Below are 22,958 nucleotides of genomic sequence, written 5' to 3'. Positions count from 1 at the left end.
TTACTCAAACCGTGGAAAGATAGGGAAACCTGTACAGAAGAGAGCCCGCGGCCGGGTTTTCTTGGAGAAGATGTACCGGCCCCTCTGTCTGATGCAAGAGAGACGGCTGCCACAGTAAAAACTGCTGACAGCCTCTCCTCTAAACAGACTCAGGAGGCCAGGGAGTTCTTTAGTCAGAACACGGATGTGTTCTCGGACCTCCCTGGACGCGCTTCCATAATCCAGCATCACATTGTCACTGAGCCTCAGGCAAAAGTCAGATTAAAACAATACCGGGTACCCGAGGCTTGGCGACAAGCCATATCGGAGGAGGTGCAGGTAATGTTGCAGCTAGCGTCATTGAGAAGTCAAAAAGTGAGTGGGCCAGTCCTATAGTATTGATACCCAAGCCGGACAGGACGTGGCGGTTTTGTAATGACTTTCGAAAACTTAACGAGGTTTCCAAGTTTGATGCGTATCCCATGCCCCGGGTGGATGAGCTCATCGAGAGGTTAGGACAAGCCTGGTATTTTTCTGTTTTGGACCTCATGAAAGGGTACTGGCAGGTGCCCTTAACGGAGGCTGCCAAAGAGAAAACTCCCTTCACCACGCCTGAGTGGTTGTATCAATATAAGGTCTTACCCTTTGGTCTGCATGGTGCCCCCGCCACTTTTCAGTGACTTATGGACATTGTGCTTCGTCCCCATCGTCGGTACGCTTCGGCTTACCAGGACGATATTGTCATCCATAGTACCGACTGGGAAAGTCACCTACCCAAAGCTCAGGCTGTAGTGGACTCCCTTCAGAAAGCTGGCCTAACCGCTAACCCCAAAAAATGTGTGATAAGGTTAGAAGAGACTAAGTACCTGGGGTATGTCATTGGGCGTGGAGTCATCAAACCCCAAGTGAACAAAATAGAGGTGATACGGAATTTGCCCCGACCTGTCACCTGTGGATGCCCTGTCCCAGGTACACTGTCTGGTGTGTGTTCACCCCCTCAGGGTTGACCAAAACCGGGGGGGGGGGGTGTATGTGACACAGTGAGAGGTTTGGTCTGGGAAAATAGGTATTTTCCTCCCAGCATGTGCTGCTGGGCTGATTTACAGCCAGGTGAGGTCAAATACTGGACCGGATTTTAAGTGCCGATCCGGGTTTTGGCAGCACCTGGCTGTCCTTAAAGAGGACCTTTCACCGATTCTTACCCTATGAACTAAGTATACATACATGTGGAGCGGCGCCCGGGGATCTCTCTGCACTTACTATTATCCCCGGGCGCCGCTCCGTTCTCCTGCTATGCCCTCCGGTATCTCCGTTCCCTAAGTTATGGTAGGCGGAGTCTGCCCTAGCGCTGGCCAATCGCATTGCAGAGCTCACAGCCTGGGAGAAAATAACCTCCCAGGCTGTGAGCTCTGCGCTGCGATTGGCCAGCGCTAGTGCAGACTCCGCCTACCATAACTTAGGGACTGGTATCTCCGCCTACTATAACTTAGTGAGCGGAGATACCGGAGGGCATAGCAGGAGAACGGAGCCGCGCCCGGGGATAATAGTAAGTGCAGTGAGATCCCCGGGCGCCGCTCTACATATCTGTATAGTTAGTTCATAGGGTAAGAATCGGTGAAAGGTCCTCTTTAAATAGGCAGCTGGGCTCAGAAGCCAGGTCTCTGTGTTGGGATCTGGGAGCCTTGTGTCTGGATGAAGGCTTTCTACCTGTTTGGCATGAAAACAGGTTGGTGCTGGTATGCTTGCGGTAATTCACACCACAAGGTGACTTTTTGCTTGTTTATGACTGCTTGTTTTGTCACTTAGCTAAAGTGTGAATAAAACATTGAACTGTTTGATCCAAAGAACTTGTTGTTGCCTCTATACTGCGTCCGCTAATCCTGTCTACCAGAGCGAAACTCCACACTATGTATACATACTTACACAGGGAATGCTATCAATCACCGATAAACACCTCCCCCGTATACAGCCATCAGTGACTGACAGCTATCTCTGTATACACACTTAAGCAGAGAATGTTATCAATCACTGATAACACCTCTCTGTGTACAGCTGAGATCTGCAGAAACTGATATATATGTAAGTAGAGTAGGGAACCACTCATAAGATGCCATCTTGTCTTGGTGAGTGGGCTTATGCATTTTAATCAAGACAAGGTGGCCTCTTATGAGTCCCTACTCTATTTACATTTATATCTGTTTTTGCAGATATCTGTTTGTGCCTCAGTGGTGATGTTTATAAATTAGTGTATGCTGAAAAGCTTTAGATCAATGAATGGCATGTGAATGTGCGATCCATGTATTGTTTGGCATTTAATCAGTTTATAGGATTACATTAGCTCCATTTTTGTGGAGGTAGTAGACCTCCTTACCAAAATTACTGGAAAGCCTGTCTCTTGTCCTCCAAGTCTCCAAGTCCTCCTTTAGGGACCCTACACACTGATTTCATTTGGTGTTTTTACCACTGAAAAAAATACCAGAATATGGTATTTAACATAAATGATGATTATCCCTGGCTGGCATCTTAGAACAATTTAGTGGTGATCTGCAAAAAACACTTAGATTTTGAAACTGCATGTGCACATTCTTCAAAAAAGTTTTAATAAACAGTAAAGAAAATGTGCTAATAGTCTTATAGACATCCTCCCATTATGTGCTTCCAGCTCCTGTTCAAACCTGTGTGTCTCTAGCTAACAAATTCTTTGTTCTCTAAGTAGGGGGCAGATGGGAGTATGACGGTAGGATCACACTATAAAGTGATTCCTCGTAGTCTGTAAGCATGGAGACACATATTTGAGCAATAGAAAAATTGGTTGGACATATGGTTTAAGCATCATTTTATCATTTCTTATTCCCTGTTCATATGTTGTATGTGATTATAAATAAGGTGTCTGTTTGGTTTCTGACAACATTGTACGAATTAGCACAGAAACTAGTACTTGGATGGAGAAATGATTCTGAGAGGATGAAGATAATATGAGAAAACGGAATTAAAGGTTTTTTCCAGGCTCCTGATAGGTCATTAGTATAGGTCACTAGGATAGGTCACTAGTATCTGATCGGTGACAACTTGACACCTGGGACCCCTACTCATCAGCTGTTCCCTGTAGCCTCTAGAGCTGGAACAGAAAGCACGGCTCCGTTCAAAGTATAGTGGCTGTGCACTTTAATGGCAGCTAAGCTGCAGTAACCCAGCACTACCACTACACTTTGAACGGAGCTGTGCTTCCTGTTCCATTCAGAGCGCTAGTTCCAGCTGCAGAGACTGCAGGAAACAACTGAACGGTGGACAGGTGTGGATTAGCAATGTAACCCACTGGAAAAATTCCTGGTGGGCCGACTACCTTTTACTATGCAGTGTGTCAGCACCCTCTCTGTAAGGCTACTTTCACACCTGCGTTTAGGTCGGATCCGTCTGGTATGTGCCCAGACGGATCCGCACCTATAATGCAAACGTTTAGATCCGTTCAGAACGGATCCGTTTGCATTACCATGAACAAAAAAAAAAAATTTTTTTTTTTTTTTTTTGTTCATGATAATGCAAACGGATCCGTTTTGACTTTACATTGAAAGTCAATGGGAGACGGATCCGTTTGAAAATTGAGCCATACTGTGTCAACTTCAAACGGATCCGTCCCTATTGACTTACATTGTAAGTCTGGACGGATCCGTTTGCCTCCGCACGGCCAGGCGGACACCTGAACGCTGCAAGCTGCGTTCAGGTGTCCGCCTGCTGAGCGGAGCGGAGGACAAACGGAGCCAGACTGATGCATTCTGAGCGGATCCGCATCCATTCAGAATGCATTAGGGCTGGACGGATCCGTTCGGGGCCGCTTGTGAGCCCCTTCAAACGGAACTCACAAGCGGAGCCCCGAACGCTAGTGTGAAAGTAGCCTTATACACATCGCACGCTGCCAGCTCTGCTACGCTGTCAATATCATACACAGTGTAACAAAATGGCAGAGCAGCAGGGCCAACAACCTGCATTGTGCATTACAGGCCTTACTGCCAGCAGTATTTGTTTGGCATCCTCTCTGCGTGCTTGCCGGGCTGCGGCCGGATCTACACCGCTCCCCATTATAGTGATTGTACACTGTAGTATGGATCCGGCAGGCTGTTCCCCTGCCGGAACAGCATGCCGGAACAGCATGCCGGAACAGCATGCCGGAACAAGATAAACGCCAGTGTGAAAGTAGCCTTAAAGAGTAACTCAACTTTTAAACATGTTTTTTTTTAAATGTTGCAAATGTCCTAAAAGAATTTTTATAATATACCTTATTAATGGATTTTTCCCTTTTACTAAAGAAACAGGCAGCTGAATTTGGGCTCTCCTAAGTGCTTTAGAATCAGTACATTTGTACACTGCTGACATGTCAGTGGTGTACGTGTGTATGGATTCCATTGTACTGGTGGACATGGGCAGACTGGCCATAGATCCTACATGGCAATTCCCCCATGGACAATGCCATGGGGGATGCCCAAGCCCTCCTCATGGCTGCCAGACAGGCTCTTAGCATGAAATAATGTCGATGTATCTGGCACTTACGAACTTAGCCAGCGGCCGCAGGTGCCCTCCTGAATTCAACTGTATTGCTGTTCTCAGGATGATGATACAGTTTTATACTATACTGTGGCATGGGTGGCAGTATTTAGTTCTGCGCTGTGGTATTTGGTTCTGCTCTAGTAACATAGTACATAAGGCCAAAAAAAAGACATTTGTCCATCCAGTTCGGCCTGTTATCCTACAAGTTGATCCAGAGGAAGGCAAAAAAAAACTGTGAGGTAGAAGCCAATTTTCTCCACTTTAGGGGAATAAAAAATTCCTTCCGAACTCCAATCAGGCAATCAGAATAACTCCCTGGATCAACGACCGCTCTCTAGTAGCTATAGCCTGTAATATTATTACGCTCCAGAAATACATCCAGGCCTCTCTTGAATTCCTTTATTGTACTCACCATCACCACCTCCTCAGGCAGAGAGTTCCATAGTCTCACTGCTCTTACCGTAAAGAATCCTTTTCTATGTTTGTGCTCTATAGTATTACTATTTCTGTTGTCTCACCTTCTGTCAGTTTGGACCCGCCTACAACATGGGGCCACTTTTAGGTATTTTTCCAGGGCCACTTGAAGTTCCCTATCCTCCCCTGCTGGTGGAGTTGCAGTGTCCCACTACGTGTGTGTGGGCACTGCTTAAAAGTACTTTTTGATCCTAACAATTGCATTGTACAGTATGGTATAACTTTGCATTTATGTATCTGCAAAATCCCTGTTAACAGGCCTATTAGGTGCAATTTATACATCCCACCACTAGATGGGGATAAAGTTTGGGTCCTATATATACCCAGGTCAGGCCTAGTGAGACAGGTCAGTTCAGAGTAGTTACAGGTTCAGTTGAGACCACAGGTCAGTGTGGAGATCAGTGTGGATATTGACATGAGAGAGTGAAAAGGTGCAGATCCAGCACTTCAGCTCTAAAGAGAAGTTTTAGTTCAGAAAGGGACAAGAGAAAAGGACAAATTCAAATTCATCCAAAGGATAAAAGCCGTAAACCAGGCATAAAGGACCTTTGGGATATTTTAGGTGAAGGATACCCTAGCCTCCGGCAACCTCACCAGAAGTTCCACTGACATTGAAGTAACCCACTGCTCCAAAGCCAAGAAACCTAAACAGCCTAAAACAGTGGATTTGCAGAATTAACTCTGTACCATCTAGAGACTGCATAATTGTACTGCTGCAAACAAAAGACATCCAAAGTAAAAGTAAAAGTTGTGAGTTGCATCTTACCACTGTCTACCTCATTATTACTACCTATGGTTGTACCACCATTAACGGTACTGGCGTCACGACAAAAACCATCAAGGGACTCAGCCGCAACAAGCGCCCTAAGCACCCCTAACATCAAGGGCACCTCAACCACCATCTTGGCTGATGCTTCCTACCACAGAGCGTGCCCCGGAGGGTTTCGTGCTGTCCACCTCAACACTGTGCTGCCAGCCCAGGGAGGCTTTCTGCTAACCGTGAGTAAACTGATGAACTGTGTGTTATATTATTTGGCCCCTCATCGGTCCACCGTGCACCTCACGTGTTGCCCCTGCGACTGGCTGGCTGCAGAATGGGGCCGCAGCAAGTGCTGTACAGATTGCTGCGCATGCCTGTGCCCCCTGATCTTAGTTAAATCCTGGCACAGAACTTACCGATGCGCTATGCCAGGAATTAGCAGAGAAGAGCAGGCTACTTCATGAGCCCACTCCACTCATTTGAAAGCTCTGAATAGCACATCATTACAGGAGGGCTTTCAGCTGAGCGAAGTGGGCTCAGGCAGGATCCCGCTCTGCTCAACTAAATCCTGGCATAGCGCATAGTTAAGGGCTGTGCCAGGATTTAGCTATGATCAGGGGTGTAGTACAAATGTATGGATTCTGGAGCCCTTAGGAGAGCCCAAGTTCAGCTGCCAATTTCTTTAGTAAAAAGGCAAAATCCATTACTAAAGTATATTAGAAAAATTCTGTTTAGGACAATTGCAACATTTAAAAAAATTGTTCAAAAATGTAGTTACTGTATAACAGACACTGGCCGATGCCTGCTTCCTATGACACAATGGTGTGGAGGTGGTCAGAGGGCAGCGACTATCAGGATCGGCACCAGAGTGGATCATCCTTACCCAGTCCTCTCTGTTGTGCCACACCACGTGCAGCAAGATCATTAGTTCCTGCTGTGCCCTTCCTCCTCCACACTGCGCGTAGAGAAAAGAATTATCCTACAGTGCTATTGTCTGCCATCTTGCCTGCCACCATACCTCATCAGCTGGGAATAGAGACATTGCACCTTGTACAGATGCCAGCTGGACTTACTGTAACTCATCCTTTCAGTAAAGAAAAATGCTTGATTTTCTTCTACATCTGCCTGATCCTTTCACACCACTTTTTCACTGCACCGGATACCAGGGGGCGACGGCCTGAGAGAGTACACCGTGACACTACAACATCTCATTAGGGCCACTACCACTCCCATCGTCTGCACCGGCTTGCTGCAGTATGTTGATGCGTGCAGTATTTTCACTGTTGGTATATGTTGATGTGTAAGGTATATTCACTGCTGGTATATATTGATTTGTGCAGTACTGTATATTCACTACTGGTATATGTTGATTCCCATTCGGAATTTTTTTCATCGTTATCTATATTATAAAAATGCATGTCTGTCTGTCTGTCCATTTGTCCTCTATAGGCATCCAAAAGCTTGAACCGTTGCACACCAGATTTGGCACATAGGTACATTGTGTGTCTGGGAGGGTTTTTGTAAAGGTCTCAGCTCTCTAGGACATACTGTTCTTGGGATAATTGTATTAGCCAATAGAAGCTCTTAGCTACTTCACTCATATCCTAACTGACATACACATAGTCACATGACCCCTATTGGCCAATAGGAACTTGCAGGTCCTTCAGTCTTCTCCTCGCTGGCCTACACAGTTTTACGCCAGGTTTCAAGAGCATTTCAACCATTTTTTTCACTAGTATAGGTCACTGTTAAGGGAGAAGCTGTGGAGGTCACTGTTAAGGGAGGGGGCTATTGAAGTCACAGTTAAGATGGCGGAGTGCTGTGGAGGTCATAGTTAAGGGGTGGAATGCTGTGGAAGTCACGGTTAAAAGGCCGGCATGCTGTGGAGGTCACAGTTAAGGGGGTGGGATGCTGTGTAGGTCACTGTTAAAATGGGTGGCATGCTGTGTAGGTTACAGTTAAGGGGGTGTGGTACTGTGGAGGTCACTGTTATGTGTGATACTTAACCGGCCATGGATTGGCCTCCTGGGAACCCTTGGAGCAAATCTAATAAACACACAAACAGACCAACACTTCATACTTGGGCAGCACTGGGGACTTATACATACACATACACATATACAGTGCCTTGAAAATTTATTCATACCCCTTGAACTTTTCCACATTTGTTCACATTACACCCACAAGCTTAAATGTATTCTATTGGGATTTTATGTGATTGACCAACACAAAATAGCAAGTATGTGTGAAGTGAAAACAAAATGATATGTGGTTTTCAAAATGTTAAATAAATAAAAATCTGGAAAGTGTACCTTTTTTATTTGTAATCAGCCCCCTTGAGTCAATACTCTGTAAGACCACCTTTCGCTGCAATTACAGCTGAAAGTATTGGAGTATGTCTCTACCAGCTTTGAACATCTAGACGCTAAGATTTTTGCCCATTCTTCTTTGTAAGATAGCTCAAGCTCAGTCAGATTGAATGGAGAGCATCGGTGAACAGCAATTTTCTTGCCATAGATTCTCAATGGGATTTAGGTCTGGACTTTGACTGGGCCGTTCTAACACATGAAGTTGCTTTGATCTAAACCATCCTATTGTAGCTCTGGCTGTATGTTTAGGGTTGTCCTGCTGAGCGGTGAATCTCCGCCCCTGCTATAATCACTGATGCCGGCGGATTAACCCTTCATATGCCGCGGTCAGGGCTGACCACGGCACAAATGGGTTTTACAGAGGGAGGGGGCTCCTTCTGACTCCATCAGCACCCCACACTGTATCGACAGTGGGCGGATAGTTTCTATGGCAGCCCCAGGAAGCCTAGGAGATCCAGCCCCCAGACTGGGTCTCCTAGGCAACTGTTAGTGTCTTACACTGTAAGACACTGACCGTTCCATGCAGCACAATACATTATGTATTATACTGCATTGAAACAGGGATCAAACCCTGAAAAGTTGAAGTCCCACCGTAGGTCAAAAAAAAAAAATAAAAAAAAAAAAAGAGAAAAAAATGTTTTTAATAATAAAAAATTTGTTTACAGTAATGTAAGTCAAGTATAATAATGTAATGCAAGTCACGTATAATAAAAAAATAAACAGACATATTATATGTGAGGGATACCACCCCTTGTGCCCGCTTGACATTAACTACGTCGAGCTCACGAGATGCATGCAGTATGGTCCCTGGTTGCCAAGAAGTGACGTTACGCCCTCCCAGAGGAGCATGTAAGGTCACCTTGGTACAGTTTACACAGACACCTCCTGTCCACGCGGGCACAGAGAGGCAACAAGCTGAGAGAGCCTTTTCACTGCCACAGTAAAAGAGCACTTTCTCAGCCCAGGTATATTGCCACCAGCTTCTCGTTTGATATAAGCCCGGTCCGCTAACGGTATTATATAGGGTGAAAAACCAACCCGCGGTAGCTTATAACTAGGCTAAAACACGAACGTGGGGATTCGTGATCGAGATGCAAGACAGCACAAGATTAAATTATATATTTAATCGCATTAAGGGCACACTAGATATAACACTATACACACAGATTATTTACAGTGGTCTGAGGTTACAAATACAGGTGGTATGGTACAAACAGGATTACACAGAGTACAAGTCAGTTATCGGGTAGATGAATGTTCCTTTGGGTTCTGAGTAGTCCTTTGCTGTATTCACATGGAGGGCAGTGATGTCAGCTGGTTGGCATGATGTGATCCTTCTTCAGAGAAAAGACACGCCCGCTTGCTGGCACAAGCCTTTTAACCTGTAGCCCGGTCCCTCCCCTCCCAGCCTTTGGGAGGGGTCCACCCCCCTCTGCTGGACTGGCAGCAAATGACTCACAAAACCCTTTAGGGTTCAGAGCTCCAGACCAGAACGTCACAGAGGGATGGTTCTTGGACCAGCAGATCCGCCTGGGTTCCGGCTACAAGTAGAGTCCAAACATGGTATCGTCATTGGGTTTCTGTGGGGAGGTATGTATATCTCCCCTCCCTGGCCTCCCACCACCACACTAAGACCATGGGCATCTTCATCATGGCCATCGGGACACAAATATGTATCCGGTTTGCGCCTGCGATGGCCGGGCGATTCATAATTCCTTATAAATTGCCAGTTCCATGCTGTCTTCTAGATTTGATTGAACTGGGGAATGGCTTAGACCCCCTGCAGGGAGGTTTTCCTGCAGGATCCATGCTGTCTGAATGGGGTGTGAAATTGTAAACAAAGGTGGCCTGCAAGAAGTTCTCTGCCATACTAAATACCCTGTAATACCAAGCGATCAAAAAGACATACAAACCCCAAAATAGTACCAATCAAACTGTCACCTCATCCTGCAAAAAATGAGCCCCTACATAAGACAATAACCACCCCCACCCCAAAAAAAAATAGGGTTTTCAGAAAATTGAGACACAAAAAATGCTTTTATTGCAACGGAAATAAATAAAAATTAGACATATTAGGTATTGCTACATCTGTAATGACCTGCTCTATAAAAATATCCCATGATCTACCCCCTCAGGTGAACCAGGGCCGTCTTTAACAAGGGGCAAAAGGGGCAGCTGCCCCGGGCCCAGTTGCTCCTGGGGGGCCCAAGGCAGCTGCCTCTTGAGCCCTGCTAACCACTGCCCCGGGTGTCAGGCTGTCAGCTACACAGGGGGTGCTGCCATGCCATGCCTGCCGGCACTCCAGGCAGCGTACTGTGAGAGCTGTGATTCTCTAGGACCTTAGATGACATCATCACCATGTAACCAGTAACCTAGCAATATTACTGGTCACATGGCTATGAGGTCATCAAGGTCCTACCAGCAGTGTTGCAGGAGAAGTTTGCCTTAACTGTGGAGCTTTTTTGTGTGAAGATTACATCAGAAAAAGGTGACAGGGGCTGTTATGCTAATATACTGTAAACTACTGTATAGTGGGGTGCTGTATACTGTGGGGGCCTGTATACTGTGGGGGCCTGTATACTGTGGGGGCCTGTATACTGTGGGGGGCTGTATACTGTATACTGTGGGTGCTGTATATTGTGGAGTGCTATACTGCTGTACTGCATAGTGTGGGGGGCTGTATACTGTATACTGTGGGTGCTGTATATTGTGGAGTGCTATACTGCTGTACTGTATACTGTGGGGGGCTGTATACTGTGGGGGGCTGTATACTGTGGGTGCTGTATATTGTGGAGTGCTATACTGCTGTACTGTATAGTGTGGGGGGCTGTATAGTTTTGGGTGCTGTATCGTGTATAGTTTGGGTTGCTGTATACGGTGAGGTGCTATACTGCTCTACTGTATACTGTGAGGTGTTGTATACTGTGGGGTGCTTTATACTGTGGGCTGCTATACTGCTCTACTATATACTGTGGGGTACTTTATAGTGTGGGGTGCTATACTGCATACTGTGGGGTGCTGTATACTATAGGGTGCTATACTGCATACTGTGTGGTGCTGTATACTATAGGGTGCAATACTGCATACTGTGGGTTGCTGTATACTATAGGGTGCTATACTGCATACTTCGGGGTGCTGGGGTGCACTGTAACACTAGGGTTAGCCGAGCCCTGGTCTCCTTCCTGCAGAGCGGTGCCCACTTCCAGCCTGAGCCCAGCTGCCCAGAGCACTGATCCTGAGCCGCTGGAGTCTTCAGAACTGGAAGTATTTACAGTCATTCACTGTACTCTACCAGATGTGTGGATTTTTTGTGTGTGTGTTGTGGTGGAGGGTGTGATTGCCTGCTAAGGTGTGGGAAGGCGGGATCCAGGGGGCCCAAGTAAATTTTTGCCCAGGGTCAATCAATATTAAAGACGGCCCTGAGGTGAACGCTGTTAAAAAATAAATAAAAACTTTGCCAAAATAGCAATTTTTTGTCACCTTGCCACAAAAAAGTGTAATATTGAATGTAGCTTTCAGAAAATGAAGACATGATTTTTGTTTTGAAAAATGGTTTATTATGTAAAACTGAAAGAAAAGAAAATACACATATTTGGTATTGTCGCATCCGTATCAACCTGCTGTATAAAAGCAACACATGATCTATCCTGTCAGGAGAACTCAATAGAAAACAAAAAATAAAACCGGTGCCACAACAACCATTTTGTGGTTACCTTGCCACACAAAAAGTGTAATATTGAGCCATCAAAAATAATATGTACCCCAAAATAGTACCAATTAAACTCACCTTATCCTGTAGATTCCAAAATGGGGTAATTTTTTTGGAGTCTGTACTGTAGGGGTGCATCAGGGGGTCATGGTTACTTTAAATTATCCCAGTGAAATCTGCCCTCCAAAATCCATATGGCGCTCCTTCACATCTGCGTCCTGCCATGTGCCCATAGAGCAGTTTACGACCACATATGGGGTGTTTCTGTAAACTGTAGAATTACGGTAAAAAATATTGAGTTTTGTTTGGCTGTTAACCCTTTCTGTGTTACAAGTAAAATAGATAAAAATGAAAAATCGGAAAAAAATGAAGAAATTTCACCTTCATTTTTCTTATGGATTTTCTTATGGAACACCTAAAGTGTTAAAGTTTGTAAAATCTGTTTTTAAAAATTTGCGGGGAGTAGGTTCTAAAATAGAGTCACTTATAGGTTATTTCTACTATTTAAGCCCCACAAAATGACTTCATAATTGCATTAGTAAAAAAGTGGGTTTGGAAATTTTCTATAAAAATTTTAAAGTTACTTCTAAAATTCAAAGCCTTCTAACGTCCTAAAAAATAAAATGACATTTACAAAATAATGCCAACATAAAGTAGACATATGGGGAATGTTAACTTATAACTATTTTATGAGGTATCACTATCCTTCTTAAAAGCAGAGAAATTCAAAGTTAGAAAATCGTGAATTTTTCTAAATTTTCCGTCAATTTGGGAATTGTTTTTATAAATAAGGGTAAAACATATTGACTCAAATATCACCACTAACATGGAGTACACTATGTCATGAGAAAACAGTCCCAGAATTGCTTGGATAAGTAAAAACATTCCAGAGTTATTACCACATAAACTTGTCAGGTTTGCAAAATGTGGTTTGGTTCATATGGTAAAAAATGGCTTGGTCTTGAAGGGGTTAATGACTATCCTGGGATAGGATATCAATATTAGGATCCTCAAAAACCCCTTTAACAAGACAGAAAACTTTTTCGATGGTAATATATATAAGTGCCTTCCATGCCCAAAAACACAGAAGCCATTCTCTGAGATTTACTTCTATGACCACTGTATTAGATACAATAATTTAATCTGCATTTTATCATTATATGCAATCTTGGCAGCAGTGCTGTCTCTTAGAGAGAACTAGGGAATAAAAAAACAATACTTGTTTATGGGAATCAGACATCATTTAAAGGTTATGGAGATCTGGACACCTTTTGAAGCCAACTTTTTTTTATTGAGATGTATTTTCAGCTAAAAATGTTTTTGTAATTTATTTTAAAATTTTTGATTCGTTTGGCTTCTATGTTTCATAGTATATAACAGCTGCCAAGTGCTGTTCTGTGATAAATCTATCAGACTGGCTGTTTGATGGCTCTGTCTCCAGGCCCCGCCGCCCACCTCTCCTTTCCTGAATGAACTTCTAATGATTTATGAAGCAAAGTCATTTTAGCCATTCAAAATAAAATTTTAAATGTTTAAAGGAGTTTTCTCATCTCACTGTTTCCACAATGAGATTGGACTAAGTGCTGGCCTCAGGTGACCATGTTTATAGAAACTGCTGGTGGCCCACCACTATACTGAATGGAAAAATACAGTATACCCTTCATTCTACTCATTGATGGGACCCTGTACTTGGACCCTGTGGCTTTCACTTGTCCTGGCTGAAATACTCCTCTGATCTCCTACCCTGGTGGAGTCCATATCATGTTGGACTATTATTATTAGAAACATCTTACACTAATTTCCTTTAAGTATAAGTTTACCATTGGACATTACAACCAGATGTGCAAAAAGATGAGTAACTTTTCAAATATATTGTTTTACTTACCCCAGAACAGGAATTTGTTAACTCAACGCAGTCAAAAGATATGAATCAAAGTGCTCCTGTAATGCAATATACTCCTTGCATTCTGGAGATAATTTTAGTTCACATTGATTACTGCACATTATATGAGGTGAAAGCAACACCTCAGAGAATGAACCAGCAGGGCCTGCTAAGAGATGCAAGCATAGTCCACAGGAGATATTGTGAGTATGATAATAAGGCATATTACTTGTTATTGAAGACCAGTGTCAGGAAAGGAGTTGCAAAGTTGCCTATTTTTATGTTTTACAGTAACTTGCTTTAAAGCAATCTAAAATGGAGGTTTTTTAGATCAATATAATGGATCCAATTATTTTGAGTCTTCATTGACTTCTATGGGGAAATCTCTCCTGTAAATCGGCATCCAGTGAGGCATGCTGCATTTTTATTTTCACAACATCCAACTCTATGGGAGAGATGAAGAACTGCGTGGTCAATAAGCCTGCAGCCGTCTTTAATTTAATTGAATAATGAAAACCGCATTGTATAGTCGGTCTTCATGTTAATGGCTGCACTGCACCTTTAAACAGGAGCTGTTGTTGGCTGGCTAGGTGGGGGCACAATCTGCTGGCATACCCACTTCTCCAACCCCAGGGCTCTCCTGCCCTACAGGTGGGAGCCCTTCTTCTTCCATCTGCTTTTCCTCCTTTTCCACATCATCTAATATCGATGAGAATACTGTATGTCATCAGGAGAATCCAGCTCCTTCTCTCTGCATCTTGATTACTTTTATAGGAAGTAAAGAAGGCAAAGATGAGGATGGTTATCATTAAGACCTGGCCCCCTAAGGAGTGCAGACTGGATGGTATTGGTTGGCACCCTGGATACTGGAATAATAAAGGCTTCCATCCTATTGCTATTGAATTCTTTAATTAATTGTTTTCAGCAACCCTGTCTCTAGCGCATGAGCGCTTGCAACGTCTCTCCCTATGCTCAGCTCACAGGACAATGGCGAAGACTACGCGGGATAAGGCTTTTATAGGACTGTGACATCACAGGGGATGGTTATCTGCTCATTGGTTGGCTGCACAGCATTATGTGTGATCTTACTTTCCCGGACGCGTCTCCTCTACATTTAGTTTTGCTTTGTAACACGTGCAGCTGCCATTTTAAGAAAAACGTATTTGTTACCACGTAGCACCACGAAATTCTGATTTGTTGCGAGTTTTCCTAAAGTTCAGACCGAATTCCATTTCAAATTCTTCACTTCACTTACCGCCAGCTTCTAACAGAAGATACGGTTGAAGGATGGAACTAAGCATGTGCAACCACCTCAGTAGGAGGACATGCACATTACTCTACTGATTAAACACCAGGGGGTGCCATAATAATGAAGTTAAGAGAACATCTTTCAACCGGAGCATTTTGTAACGGAAAATAAATTACAAAAGTAATTTTTCATGTTAATTATATTAACATAACATTTAATAGTGGCACAACCCCTTTAAGGCTTGGTATTGTCACAGGAGTTGATAAAGTGGCTGTGTCATGCAAAATAACACTTGTGTCCTACCTAAACCACAGGTAACATTTAGAATGGCTGTAGACAGACATGACCACAACACATAAAATACATCAATCAATCAGGCCCGTCTGTTATAAGAGTGCAGTGGTTGGCTATGAAGTGCTATGAATTGTCGTTTCATGTTTGGAAACCAGATGAATTATTAAAATCAAGCAAATCTTCTTCCATGTCTGTAACCTCTGGGAACATTCACTGACATTGTCAATGGTCCTTGAGACATAAAATACGATTCTGCTTTCTAGTTCCCACTTCTCGTAGTAAGTGGTCGCATCTGAAACACAATTCCAATTCACATTTCTCTTGTGTGGGAGGTGTCTGAAGCTTGAGTGATTTAGTGAATGCAATAAAGCAGTGGGTCTGAATCACGGATTTCATTTTGTGTGGCCTAAAGTGCCTGCAGAAAAGATTTCATTCAATCCTCTAGTGGGTTCTGGAAATTGAGTAACATGACACATTGCTGTATTCTTTGGCTTTGTATGCACTTATTCCCAAGAGGGGCTTAAAATGGAATGGAGCAAATGGACTGGAGGTCTGGAATACTACAGACTTCAGCAGCTCCTTTAGCTGTGAATACATATGTGTCAGTGGCATTTGGGGTAATGCACTTTCATAAATGCTTTGAGAGTTACAAAAAAACATTTAATGAATTTCTCTGGCCCACAGGAGCATTCAATATTCGAAAAATTAGCCCTCCAAACCAAAGAACCAAAAGGAAAAATATCCAAATTGTACAACCTTTTAATGGCCCTATTACGTCCTGATTCACACCCTTATATTACGCATTGGGAGTCAGAATTAAACATTAAATTCTCCCCAAAAGAACTGCAATATGCTCTGATAGCCCCTTCCAAGGTGTCCAGGTGTGTTAAGCTGCAAGGAAATAGCTACAAGGTATTAATGCAATGGTATTATACACCTCAACGACTCAACCGTATGTTTCTGGACTGTAGCCCTGAGTGTTGGAGATGTAGATATGAAACAGGCACTTATGGCCATATCTGGTGGAACTGCCCTAAGATAACTCCCTATTGGCAGAAGGTTTGCAAGACTATATCGGAGATTTGCAAGATCCACGTTCCCACCTCTTCGAAACAGTTCCTTTTTGGGATGATCGGGACTCGGGAGTCTCAAGTGCCATAAATTTACAAAGACGCTATGCAATACCTTATTGGCGTCTGCTAGACTGCTGATAGCAGTATGTTGGAAACAACCGGATCCACCTACCGTTCAAAATTGGATCCAAAGGTGTGATCAACTATATCGCCTAGAACAAATTGCACATTGGGACTCCCGAACACCTCTCCAGTTTGAAGATATATGGAAGCCCTGGAAAACCTTCAGGAAATTCTCAAATAGCTAAGATACACAGAATGTATTGAGACACCTAGTACTCAAGGTATTAGTGCGGAGTGGATAGACCCTATATGCTACATTAGATACCCTTATCCTATAGAGCACGTTTACATATCATGTCAGACTCTCTACAATATTATCCTACTTCAGTAAGATCATTGAAGAGCTAAATATAAGTAAGCTGCAAAAATACTTCCCCATACCCCTAACCCAACTTACTCTCTGACTCCACCCCCCCTCCCTACTCTCTTTCTCTCTCTTATTCTCTTCTTTTAACTTGTTCCTATCTATATGAAGGTCCTCTAACAGATGCAATGTTATATAAAATCTCAGATTTATTCAGCCATAGGACAACCCAACATTTCCATGCACATAGGCCGGATCTGCTATTGTATCCTATATTATATTATTATTATACTTTAGTCTATTTTATATTAGCTTATCATATCTTATTTTTGTTTCCAAAGTTGCCTATTCATAGGCGCCTGTATGTATTTCCGTTAACCTTTGTGATAAACCAATAAAAACCATTTTAAAACAAACATAAATGCTTTGTGAGGTGAACGTTCTGCTTAAAAACCACAACAGAATGAGCTTGGTATTTATGAGGTCCTGCAACACATGCAAATGCTTTATGAAAGTAGATGGGTTTGTCCGAGGGCAACCCATTTATGAATATCTTCCATCATCTTTCTAGTTAGATCTTTTGCTCTGTAAATTATGGCAGATTTATCAGTAGGGCAGGGGACATTTTGATGAATCTGGTGTCCCTCTGGTACAGTAATAATACATTTACCTAATTCAGAAAGAAACTGTATTTGCAATTTTGAATATTTGAGGGATATGGATCGATACTGCCAGACTGCCTTCTTCAGCCCTGGTGGATATCTGACTTCCATGTGCCCAGACTCTTCTAAGTAGATTAGTATAGGACTAAAAGTGGTCATAAACAGTAGTCAGAATTTGGTTTATGATTGAACAATTAATTATCTGGTGAACATCATTTTGCAGACACGTCCATACACATTTTAGTCCATATTGGCCATTACAGTTGTTCAAATTGGCCATACTTGACGATGGATGAAAGATCTTTCTGGTAATGTTCTTTCGAAGAAGATCTTTCTTCCAGGAACAATCTTTCTTTGAATTAAAGATCTTGGACTACTATGGATAGACTGTTGGATGAAAACCTCAAACATGGGAGACTTTTCTTTCAGACAATGATGGTCTATGATTGGACAATTGGTTGTTGTTAATTTCACCCAACAAATGATCATTTTGGTTAAAATCGCTCACCTTATGTGTTGCTGGCTTAGACTGTGGGGAAAGTCAAAGCAAGATGAGAGTTATAGGATATTTGTATGCACTAAGTTTGTTAAAAAAATAAAAATAAGCTGTGATAAAAATCCTTTATGTTTCATAGGTATTCAATCTCATCAAGTGCCTACTATTTTATATAGTTTTATAGTAGAGGGTTGACTAAAACTGTCCATAAGATTAAAACTCCTATACTTATGAACCTCAGTTGACCTAGAGGTAGACAAAACACAAGTTATTCAGCACCTACAATAAAATAAATTAACAGGTGCAGGTCGCCATAGCTAAAAATACAAAAGTGAACAAACACTTTATCCAGAACAGGGCCCTGAAGTGAAGGGAGATCAAGCTGCACATACATGGTCACCCTCCATTCATCACCATGGGACTTCCAAAAATAGCCTGGCTATGGAAGTCCCATAGTGGTGAATAGAGGGTTGGCCACACTTGCACAGTTTGCTCTCTATTTATTGCAATGGCACTTCGGAAAATAACAGAGAATGCAGAGGGTGTCATGCATGTGCAATGTGCTCTCCATTCACTTTGGGCCCCGTTTGGGGACCTGTTCTGCAGATAGCAGTGGGCCCCACACCTATCTGACATTTATATACTTGTGATATACTATAAAAGTCCGGGATGGGAATACCCCATTCATAATTATATTTTTGTTAAAGTGGTTGTCCAGCCCCTTGAATTTTTATTTTTTTACCGAAAGGTTAGTAACCTGCAAAGTCACTAGGATATGCCATCAATGTCATATAGCTGTAGCTTCCACTTCTGGGGCCTGATTCTATCTCCAAAACAGCCCCCCCTCCTCGAATCAAAGGAAAGTGCAACATGCAAGCGTGGCATCCTTTATTCACCACAATGAGAGTTCCAAAAATAGCCACTGACTTGCCGATTTCTGGCAGTCCCATAGTGGAGAAAGGAAAGGTGGCCGTACATGCATTGTGCACCCTTCATTCACTGCTATGGGATTTCCGAAAACAGCCAAGCGTGCCAAACTGATTAATACCTTATCCCTCACTACATCTGACTCTGTCATCATTTTCTGTATCCTGGCCTCCAGCGATGATGTTTCAACAGCAGACACTACTGAGGTCACCTCTGGATAAGCCCTTTTAATTCATTCTTATCTATTTTAAGAGGTGTAACTTTAAGATCCTGGGCCCTATTGCTAAGGCTGTAAGAGGTCCCCCCTCCTACCACGTCATGTTTTGTGGCAAAGGGCATTTGGGGTGCTTTCAAACAGCAAAGTCACAGTATGACTGCAACCTCTGCACCCCCTATCGTTACCTCTCTGCCTCTGCTCTGTCTGGTTTTAAATTTTTTTGCAGCACAAGGTATATCAACGTTATAACTTTATAGTATGCAAATATATTATTAAAAACGTCTGATAATCATTGAGGTCAATAACATCTCAGCCAGGTAAATAATTCCTATAAAACGTTTGAGGCTAATGCCTCTTTAGGTTGATGTCCATGATGTTCTTATTGTTAGTCCTCAGTTGGTCTAAATCCCAATGTCTTCAGTTATTTGTCAACCCATGGTGTTTTTTTGCTTAAAGGGATTCTGTCAGCTCAAAAACACCCCCAAACTAGAGTAAGAGGTGTATAGTGTAAGGGATGCTGAGTCTCATTATGTCATTTTTATGCAGTAAAATGCATTGCAATGACGCCTCTTTGAGTCCCCTCCATTATGTTCATAACTAGAGATGAGCAAATCGAAGCTGACGAAGTGGATTTCGATCCAAATTTCATGAAAAATTTGATTCGCACCGAAGCTGAATTTTCTCGCGCTTCGCGGTAATGATTCACATTTTTTTCCTAAAATGGCTGTTGCACGTGTGAGGACATGGAGAAAGGAATTCTGGGAAGGCGGGATCACCCATAATGCCATGCATGCAACCACTCAGCAGCCAGCCAGCCCTGTGATGTCACAGCCCTATAAATAGCGTCAGCCATCTTGGATTCTGCCATTTTCCAGTGTACTTACTGCAGGGAGAGACGTCAGCAGGGACTAGGGACAGTATTAGAAAAAACGTCATTGTGCTAAACGATTTACAAGTGCAGGGCAAGATTATTCAAGGTGTAGGGAAAGGATAGGGAGGAATCATTCCACAGCATTTATGTTGAACAGAGTGCAGTAGGGGAGGTTACAGCCTGAGTAATAGGAACAATCCTATTACACTTTGCTGCACTGACTGGGGATCCAAATTGCCATTATACAGCTCTGTAATTCCAGCAAACTGTTCTTGTTATTGGGAGGCAAGTCCTGTTTGAAACAGGCATTAACAGGGTTTATTACAAGGAAATATTTCTAAGTCTTATTTGCCCTTGTGCGGTGCAGTTATTTGTTCTAAAGCATTTTTTGGCTTGTATTAGTGGGGGGAAAAAAGGGCTTTTTAGCCATTGTGTGGTGGAGTGCTAAAATGACAGCCCTTTTTGTCGTGTATTAGTGGCAAAAGTAAAATATATTTGCTGTTCAGCGGTGCAGTTATCTGTTCTAAAGCCTTTTTTGTTGTGTATAAGTGGAAAAAAACATGCTCCTTTCCAAGTTGCTGGTGCTGCAGTCCCTCCCTTTCAAAGTGGTGGACTCTGCTCCTTTCAGAGAACTGGTGGCTTGTGCCAAGCCGAGGTGGAGAGTCCCAAGCCGTCATTTCTTTGCCAAAAAGGCAGTACCAGCCCTGCACACACATGTAGAACAGAAGGTGGGCCAGTCCTTGAGCCTGTCGGTGTCTGCCAAAGTGCATGGCAGCGCCGAAGTGTGGAGTTGTAACTACGGTCAGGGACAATACATGTCCTTTACGGCCCACTGGGTTAATGTGGTTCCTGCACAGCCAAATCAGCAACTTGGCCAGGTGACGCTGCTTCCGCCTCCACATTCTCACTCCGTTGGTCCTGCGACAATGTCTGCATTTGCCTCCTCATTCTCCACCGTGTCCTCAGCCTCCACTGCAGGGACATTTCACAGTGCTCCTCCAGCATACCACATGTGCAGAGCACGGCGGTGTCATGCTGTTCTGCACCTCATTTGCCAGGGCAAACGGAGTCACACGGGGAAGGAACTGTTCCATGTCCTTCATCAAGAAATCGAATCCTGGCTTTCTCTGCAACAACTCAAAATCGGACTCATGGTGACCGACAACGGGAAGAACATGTGTTGGCGCTGCGTCAAGGAGGGCTGAGCCATGCGCCCTGCATGGCACACGTGTTCAATCTGGTTGTCAAGCGGTTCCTGAAGTGTTTCACCCATCTGCCAGACATCTTAAAAATGGCCAGGAAACTTTGCATGCACTTCAGCCATTTGTACACCACAAAACACACCCTAATTGAGCTGTAGCGGCAGAACAGCATCCCCCAACATAGGCTGATATGAGACATTTCCACCCATTGGCATTCCACCCTCCATATGTTGGACCAACTGTACGAACAGAGAAAGGCCACAAACGATTTCTTGATGATCCAAGCGGACAGGAGTACTCCCCTGTGGAACTTTGATGTTGGCCAGTGGCAGCTCATGCGTGACACCTGCTGATTGCTCAGGCCCTTTCAGGAGGCCACATTATTTGTCAGTCGCCAGGACTACGGGATGAACAACATCATTCCACTGCTTCATATCCTGGAACAGATGCTGGTAAATCTGTCTGGTCAGGGGACTGGAGACATGGCGCTCAGATCTTACGGCCACATGAGCCCTGTGGGGGCTGAACTGGAGGAGGAGGACATTGGCGCACAAGCAATGTGTAGCGAAATTGGTGGTTTTGCCACACAGGTGACAGGAGAGGATGAGCAGCCAGAGGAGCTACAGGGCTATGAGGAAGAGGAGGCAGAGGACCCAGACACACCGTAGCAGTATGCATTGGAGCTGGAGGCAGGGAGTCCCTCCGAGTCACTTGAACAAATGGCCCAATGCATGCTCACTTGCTTGCGTAGTGACAGCCGAATTGTCACTATTCGGCAGAGGGATGACTTCTGGCTCTCCACCTTGTTGGACCCTCGCTACCGGTCCAAAATGGGGGCCTTTTTTACACCCGCTAAGAGGGAGGACAAACTTAACTACTATAGAGACATCCTATGTAGTCAGTTGGCCGTAGTCAGTTGCCTATCTGCGCCATCGTCCATCCTCTCAAAGGTCTGACCGGCGGGGCCCTCTTTGCTTACGTTCCACTGCCATAGCTGCCGGGGAGGGGTGTGGGGAGGGGTGTGGGGAGGGGTGGGGTGGCAGAAGCAGTACCAGCTCCATCAGCAGCAACTTAAGTCTAGAGTCGCTGATGAGCAGTTTTCTTCACCCGCCTACTGAAGAAACTTCTCACCAGCAGCAGCAGGTAGACATAGAGCATAACCTGAACCAGCAGGTGGTGGCATACTAGGAGTTCACCCTGCCACCCCACATTGAAGATCCGCTGGACTACTGGGCATCCAAAATGGATTTGTGGCTGCAACTGGCCGAGTTTGCTCTGGAAAAGCTGTTCTGCCCTGCCAGTAGTGTGGGATCAGAGTGAGTGTTTAGTGCAGCAGGGGCCATAGTTACCCCAAGAAGTAATCGTCTGTCCACCATAAATGTGGAGAGACTGACCTTTGTCAAGATGAATCAGGCATGGATCAGCCAGTATTTCCACCCACAAATGCCTGATGCATCAGACTAGATCATCCATGGTGCCACACCAACTCTTTGACAAAAGAGACCAATTTCTTCTGGCTACCTGCCTCAGCTACTATTCTGATGCTGCCACCTGCCTGATGCCACACATCTGATGCCAAGTGCTCCTTCTTACACCCACCATCGTCAGTGGGTACTGTTATTGCCACCCACCTCCACACTCTGTCACTGGGTCACTCTGTGGTGTCCTGATGCAGCTACTACCTCCACAATATGTCACCTTGCCACTCTGTGGCCTCCTGATGCTTCCGCCACCTCCACATTATGTCGCCTTGCCACTCTGTAGTCTCCTGTCACGCCCTGCCCTGTGGGTGTTCTGAGGATATCTGTCAGAGTTGCTGCATGTG

General features: G+C 44.1%; 1 protein-coding gene across 1 annotated transcript in view; it reads left to right on the top strand.

Annotated features, from left to right (window-relative positions):
- The window catches only part of DNM3 (dynamin 3), a 377,707-nt gene that overhangs the window by 274,375 nt on the left and 80,374 nt on the right, over nt 1-22,958 (top strand). The window contains 1 exon segment of the mRNA XM_040407594.1: nt 5,722-5,736. Within this exon segment, the coding sequence (XP_040263528.1) occupies nt 5,722-5,736 (15 nt within the window).

The sequence above is a fragment of the Bufo bufo genome, chromosome 9, assembly GCF_905171765.1.
Source record: "Bufo bufo chromosome 9, aBufBuf1.1, whole genome shotgun sequence".
NCBI classification, from domain to species: Eukaryota; Metazoa; Chordata; class Amphibia; order Anura; family Bufonidae; genus Bufo; species Bufo bufo.
The sequence above is the reverse complement of the archived record's forward strand: the minus strand, read 5'-3'. Positions and strand labels throughout refer to the sequence as shown.